Below are 7,354 nucleotides of genomic sequence, written 5' to 3' on the forward strand. Positions count from 1 at the left end.
ATTCAGGAAATTATTGTATTTATAATATGGAGTTTGAGTATATGGAATGAATATCTGAATATATGGAAAGGAATGAAAGTCTGAATATATGTAATGAGAGTGTGAATATATGGAATGAAACTGAATATATAGAATTACATTTGCAATATAACGAATGAAAGTCAGAATATATGGATAGATAACTCGTAATATATAGAATGAAACTCTGAATATATGAAATGAAACCTGAGATTATTTAAAAGGAAAGTCTGATTATATAGAATGAAAATAAACATGATGAAATTTGATGTCATCAAAGCGCCATCTTGTTTTTTTCATGTGTAGTTGTTCCGTTGAACTCACAGATGTTGAGCTCAAAGATGTTGAACTATGAGTGAGTCTGCATGAAATCTAGTAGCAGCAATCCTAATTAATAACGAGCTAATTAACATTTTCAATACCTGGCGAATGCATGTACGGGCCAAAATACTGGTAACCGTATTCAATACCGTTCTTCCGATGAAGAAATTCTGTGGAAGCAAATCTGTTTCACCAGATTTTGACATTTAAAAGCCATTGAATTTCTAGCTCTGAATTTTTCAGCATTGAAAATATGTATGTGGATTTTTTGCCTTTGAATTCAACCCTTCAAAATTTCAAAATTCATTTTCACTTTTATTTTTCAATGTTCACAAACTCAGAATCAAACATTCAGGTTTAAAAATGTATACAATTTATATTCAAGTTGCTCAAATTCGATGCCAAAATACGGTGTTAAATATTTCAGATTAAACATACGGAACACCAGAATTTCTTCATCGGAAGAACGGTATTGAATACGGTTACCAGTATTTTGGCCCGTACATGCATTCGGCAGGTTGTTAATTAGCTTGTTATTACTTAGGATTACCACTACTACATTTTGTGCAGACTCACTCATAGTTCAAGATCTGTGAGTTCAACATCTGTACGGAACAATCACACATGAAAAACACAAGATGGCGCTTTGATGACATCAGATTTCATCACACTTATAAGTTTCATTCTATATAATCAGACTTTCTTTTAAATAATATCAGGTTTCATTCCATATATTCCAAATTGTATCCCACATATTATTATATATCCCAAATATATAAATATAATTATTTCCTTTTAAATATTTTCAAGTTTCATTCCATATATTACGAGTTATCATTCCATATATTCTAATTTTCATTTGGTATATTGCGAATTTCGTTTTATATATTCCGTTTCATTCCATATATACACACTCTCATTCTATATATTCAAGTTTCATTCCATATATTCACACTCTCATTACATATATTCAGAGTTATATTCAGACTTTCATTCCTTTCCTTATATTCAGAGATTCATTCCATATACTCAAACTTCATATTATAAATACAATAATTTCCTGAACGGAATGCCATAACATACAGTATATATATATATATATATATATATATATATATATATATACAGTATATTTAGATGTATTGTTCATAAGAAATATATTTTGGAGTGCTGCTTACTACAAGGACCTTGTTGGGTAGGACCCCAGAAGTTGCTATTTGTTTGGATTTCAGTCATAGGACTTCAGGGAAAATATTCCAAGGCACTTCTGGTAGAAATTTTAAAAAGCCTTTATTGTCAATTGGCTAGTCACATCAGGACATAAAATAAAAAAACTGATGCATTTCGGCAAACAGCCTTCCTCAGAGTGTGACAATAAAGGCTTTTTACGTTTTCTAAAAAAGCCTTTAGAAGTGCCCTTGACTATTTTCCCTGAATTCATAGATATATTGTTGTTGAAAGATTCATCAAAGTAGAACACACTTCATCAAAATAGAGCACCTTTTTGTCTAATAAGGGTGGCCACCCTTGGACAAATGTCAGTCTTAAAGAGCTATGCATTCGTGGGTGTGTTTGTGGGGGGTTTATTGCGCATTTAAAATGCAAATGTAGTGTGCTTTAAAGAAGGAGCTCCAGACAGTTTTATTTTGCCTCTGTTGATCATATTCTTTTGTGTCTCCTTTTCTGTTTCAGGTGCATCATGTTGCTATTTGTTCTATTTTTTATTCCTGGAGTTGTGATGATCATCGCCTATGGGCTTATTTCCCGAGAGCTCTACCGTGGAATACAGTTTGAATTGGAACAGAAAAAGGGACAGTGTGGTGAGACCTTTATGTAGTCAATATTTAATTCAATAAAATGTACCTTTATAGCTCTACATTCTAAACCAGGTTTGCAAAGAGTAGTTCCTTACAAACACCACAGTAAACAAGCCAAAGATGACAATGGCAGGGAAAACTTTCTAAAATGTTTAATTAGATGAGGAAGAAACCTTGGAAGTATCCAGCAGCCAGCTGCAAGAAACCCTATAAGTTTAGAAAACTCTTAGGGACAATACACCAGTGGCGGCTGCTGGTCTTTCAAAGAGGGGAAGCTCATTTTCGGCCTACATTATAAACTTATTTAAAAGTAAATTCTGCCCTACTTGTTTGACTGTTTCATTATGTTTAGTCACTTGAATGCGAGCACCTTCATTGATTGCATGCTCAACCCTGATCCTGCCCATGCAACTTAATCTTGCACATGCACTCACATGTTCATTGCTCTTTTCATGTCTTTTATATGCCCTGTCAAAGTTAGACAGATCTCCAAACCCCACTTTTGACCAAACAACACATCCGTGAGATGGTTTCATCAAGAGGCATGGCCAGCAGTACATTTTATTTGTCACAGCACTTCCAGTCAGCCAGCTAACTTTGTCATAATAGGAGAGCTGAAAAGACCTGTTATTTTTCCCTATTTTTTGCATCAATCTTAGGTGTTGATCTGCCCTGCTGTTTAATTCTAATTTTTTCCTCGTAAGGAAGACTTTCAAATGGCTTCGCCAAAATCAGGTCGACAATATTAGCACCGTCTGCCATCTTGCGCAGTTTCACCCGTACGACGCTAGCCTAGCCTACGAACGAACGAACGAACGCTCTAAAACAAAATATATTAAACTTGGTAAAACTGAAACAAGGAATGTGGAATATAATTGTGTGAAATGTATTATGCAAATTGACTAGCAATTTCGCCAAACAAATATAAAGAAATAGGTTGCAGCAGTTTGTCTTTCGACTACACTTGAGAAATCCGCGTTGGGACTGAGCGCGAAATAGCTTCAGTGACTTCTTATAGTACAGATTCGCTGTCAATCAATCTTTCGACAGATCCTCCAATCATCACGCGGAAGCACTGACGCTACGGGAATGTATGAGAAGTAAATCGAGTCAGCCGACCTACTATATGTAATGTAGCTGATTCTGAACAAACTCGTCTTCGAGATGAACTTGTTCTAACGCATTTTTAGTCAATAAATTGTTTACACAATAGTACATATTTGACCATTATTTTTTTGACATTATAGGGGAAGCTGAGCTTCCCTTGCAGTCTTAAAGAAATCCCCACTGCAATACACTTACATGAACATTTATAATTAAGAGGTTTCTTAAGGGAATTCTTGGAACTGGGCCCACGACTGTTAGGGAAGCCCTCCTCCCTGGGTTGAAACATATTTAAATGTATATAAGGCATACATACATACAGTATATACTGTACGCTACAGGTATACATACATGTTCATTTGAATAGAAGTAATCTAGTCTCAAAGTAATAATGAAAGTTGTTCTATTAAATATCAGCACCTTTGGAACACTTCAGATTCCAATCAGATTAGAGAACCGGAACTGATTGTTGTATAATACAGTTTTTTTTATTGTTATGTTTTTAATAAGCAACATGCAGCCCACCCCAAAGCATATTAACTGTGCTAGTTCCTGTGGATGTATTTGATGACCTACCCTGTGGATTTAATAGTCTGAGTGTACAGTCATGACCATTTGTTTATGAAAAAAAGTAAATGAGACCCAATTTCCTAAGTAATGAAATGCGACCTATGATTTTCAAAAAATAAATGCAGCTGTTCAAAATGTCCGTATCTGCCCCTAAAAAAAGCAACAAGGAAATAAGAACTTGAATATTACTATAAATTGTTCATTGATAGAACTCTTTAATATCTGCTGGATTGCTTTATGTCCTATCTTAAATTACACTATTCTAATGTAAATCATTCTATTAATGTTATAAAGATACCCCCATTGTTTCTGTGCTTAGGCAATCTAGTATTAAAACTCTCCATCACTGACTGAGTCACCGCTCTCTACATTAAAGTTTTTCATCGGAATTAGTGAAATGTCATTTCCTATTCCATTTTTATTGGTAACAGTTTGTGCAAAAGGAACCTCCTGACTGCACAGGCATAACCTGCTGTGTGATCTTGTAAATTTTATTGGTTTGTGGATAACAGTAGGGATTCATTTAACAATTCTTTAAGTACTTTTGAGGTTTAAAGCTGATGTAATTTCTGCACTATTAGTGTGACCAAATGGAATTGCAAAAATAAACATTGTTTTCAAAATAGCTTTCTGAATACACCCCCGTCTGCCATTAGTCAAACAAAGAGATAGTCCCACACCCAACTCACACCATTGGTTGAGTAACGTTGTTAGGGTAGGACTAAGTGGGCCACTCAAAACTATTTTCATAGCCCACAGAAACACAGTGCTTACAGTTTTGAAGAAAATTAACCTATGAATGGCTTACTTGTAGTTGTCTTTACATATTAATCTGGTATAGGATAAAGTATTTGAACACAGAAAAAGTTATATACTTCAGCTTTAATTGGTCCTAAAACTATTCTTTTGCTACATTGCTAGCTCTGGTCTGTACTTCAGGAACTGCAGATCTAGTTTAAAATTTAATTTTCCTCTTGTCCTCATCTTACTCATGAATTGTGTATAGCTGAATGACTGCCTTGTAAATGATTTTTGAGGAATATGCAATGTTTCCTCTTTAGGAATGAAAAATGACATCAGTGCCACTGTCTCATCTGGTAGCGATGATGGAGATGGCTGCTACATTCAGGTGTCAAAGAGGCTCAACTCCATGGAGATGTCGGCCCTCACCCCAACCAACTCCACAAAGGTGGACCGACCACGCAGTAACACATCTGAGGCCAAATTAATGGCCAAGAAGAGAGTAATCCGTATGCTCATTGTCATCGTGGCTATGTTCTTCATCTGCTGGATGCCCCTACACTCTGTTAACACCTGGAAAGCTTTTGACCTTCCATCTGCCCACAGAGCTCTCTCCGGGGCCCCCATTTCCTTTATCCACCTGCTGTCCTACACATCCGCCTGCGTCAACCCCATCATCTACTGCTTTATGAATAAGCGTTTTCGCAAAGCGCTTCTTGTCACTTTTTCTTGCTGCTGCAGGTCCTGCCGCAGGAGGGCCTTCAGAGAAGGTGATGATGAGGTCACTGCGACTGGTGCATCCATGTCCAAGTTCAACTATACCACTGTAAGCACCATGGGGCCATGCTGATTCTCAGAGCACAGGCTCCTTTGGGACCCTGGCTGGGATAGTTGTTGACATATGTTTGGTCTGGTAGATAACACTCAGCTTTGAACAGTATCCCACAAAAATTATGAAGGTTTGACTTTTGTTGATGGGAGTTTCAAGTGAGTAGCTGTGTTTAAAGGCAAGCAGTTAGGGTGCAACATACTTTATTGCCTAGCTGCAATAAAAGGCTCATCATTCGTTGTTGTGTAATGATCTGTGATGGCTCATGTTGTTACATAAACACCAGAGACTTGTATAAATGAACATAGTAAAGACAGCATCCACAAGCTGTCGTAAAACTACTTTTTGGTAGGGGATGTCATTCCTACTGGCGGATTTGCTAAAACCTCATTCTCTTCTGTCAGGGGTGACAGACCAAAAATGTATCTTCAATTCCATGTCACATATTGCAGCCTCACATTTTAGCAGTAAATCAATGTGAAGTGCACCGAAATAGGAGTACCACACAAACATAAACAATTGTATAACACAGAATAAAAATGTCTGTAGAAAGTATGTTCATGCACAGTAAGAAAAATAATACTGTATAATACTTTATAATACTGTTTATTCATAGTCATTCATAGTCATTCATAGTCATTTGTCAAATTTAACTGAAGTGCAGAAAAACAATCCGTTACACAATTACCATGGCAACCAATCAGTGTTTGCTATATCTATCTGGCTTTGTGTTGACAAGCCATAGCCCTGCATGGATTCAGCAGTTATGCGGTATGAGAAGTAGCTCATTGGTCACTGCCAAGACCACAAGAGTCCATTAACTTAGCAGGAAGTGGAGTTGCTCATGCTATTAACGTCCACCAACTCTCTCTGATTCTCCAATGACTATGTAAATTAAGCTAATGATTGAAATCAAGCAGTGGAATCCCAATAATATTACATTAAGTTATAACTGTTGTAGTTTTAAGTGCTTGCTTAGTATATCCAGTACTTTAAAAATGTTTTCTGTGCTTGTAACATCTGGAGAGATTTTGTGAAGGATTTCTTATATGAAGACTTAATTAATTTATCGAAGTGTTGTGTAGGTCTGTTGCTAGATAGGAAAGTTATTTTGGCCAATGACCTCATCCTTATTCATGTGGATGAAGAGTTTTTATTCTTTGATTTTAAGGTTGTCCATCATGTCCCTCACAGTCTGTGGTGCATCCTCTTGAGTGGTGGCAAATCTGAGCAATGGTTGCATGAAAACTCTGATAGGGATGAACTCATGCCAATCTGTCATAATATCACAGGTTGATTTATGGTTGCTTTTACCCACCCTTGTCAATTTAATAACTATAAGCTTATTAAGGTGCTCCCAGATAGTGTTCATCAAATAACAGCATAGCACGCTCAAAAAATTTAAAACGTGATGTCTTATGGAGTTTTTTAACCTACAGAATAGAAAATAGGATCAAATTAAATATTTTTGAGGCAGGCTAAAGATAAATTAAATGTTACATATTCCTCTACATACAATAGCTCCGCAACCTTAATTGCAGCTCCCCAACCTTAATTGCAAAGACAATCATTTCCCCTTCATTCATTCACATGGAACTCCATTCATTCAAATGGCTCATGTTACCTTGAGATTCAAATGTTCACATCTAAACATAAAATAATTAAAGGGCTGTCAATTTTATGTGCTAATTTAATGCATTTAATTATAACAAAAACTATCCCCTGACAGGTGTATACATTCCATAATAAGGAATTTGCCTTCCAGAATTGCAATTCACAATTCACTCAGTTGCTATATAAATTGTTGTGGACTGTATATGACATTATAATATAATATGGGCAGTTAATAATGATCATGATATGGAATCTAAATATATTCTAAAGCAACATTTTTAGGCTAATGTCTATTCAATGCTTTACTTGTCTTCCACAATGATGTAATTGAATTATCTTA

General features: G+C 35.9%; 1 protein-coding gene across 1 annotated transcript in view; it reads left to right on the forward strand.

The window, feature by feature from the left end:
- LOC127655253 (cholecystokinin receptor-like) overlaps positions 1 to 5,421 on the forward strand; it is a 40,705-nt gene extending 35,284 nt beyond the window's left edge. Inside the window, exons 4-5 of the mRNA XM_052142940.1 lie at positions 2,032 to 2,159; positions 4,892 to 5,421. Of these exons, the coding sequence (XP_051998900.1) occupies positions 2,032 to 2,159; positions 4,892 to 5,421 (658 nt within the window). The remainder of the gene's footprint in view (positions 1 to 2,031; positions 2,160 to 4,891) is intronic.
- The last annotated feature ends 1,933 nt before the right edge of the window (positions 5,422 to 7,354 follow it).

The sequence above is a fragment of the Xyrauchen texanus genome, chromosome 14 (genome assembly GCF_025860055.1).
Source record: "Xyrauchen texanus isolate HMW12.3.18 chromosome 14, RBS_HiC_50CHRs, whole genome shotgun sequence".
In the NCBI taxonomy this organism is placed as follows: Eukaryota; Metazoa; Chordata; class Actinopteri; order Cypriniformes; family Catostomidae; genus Xyrauchen; species Xyrauchen texanus.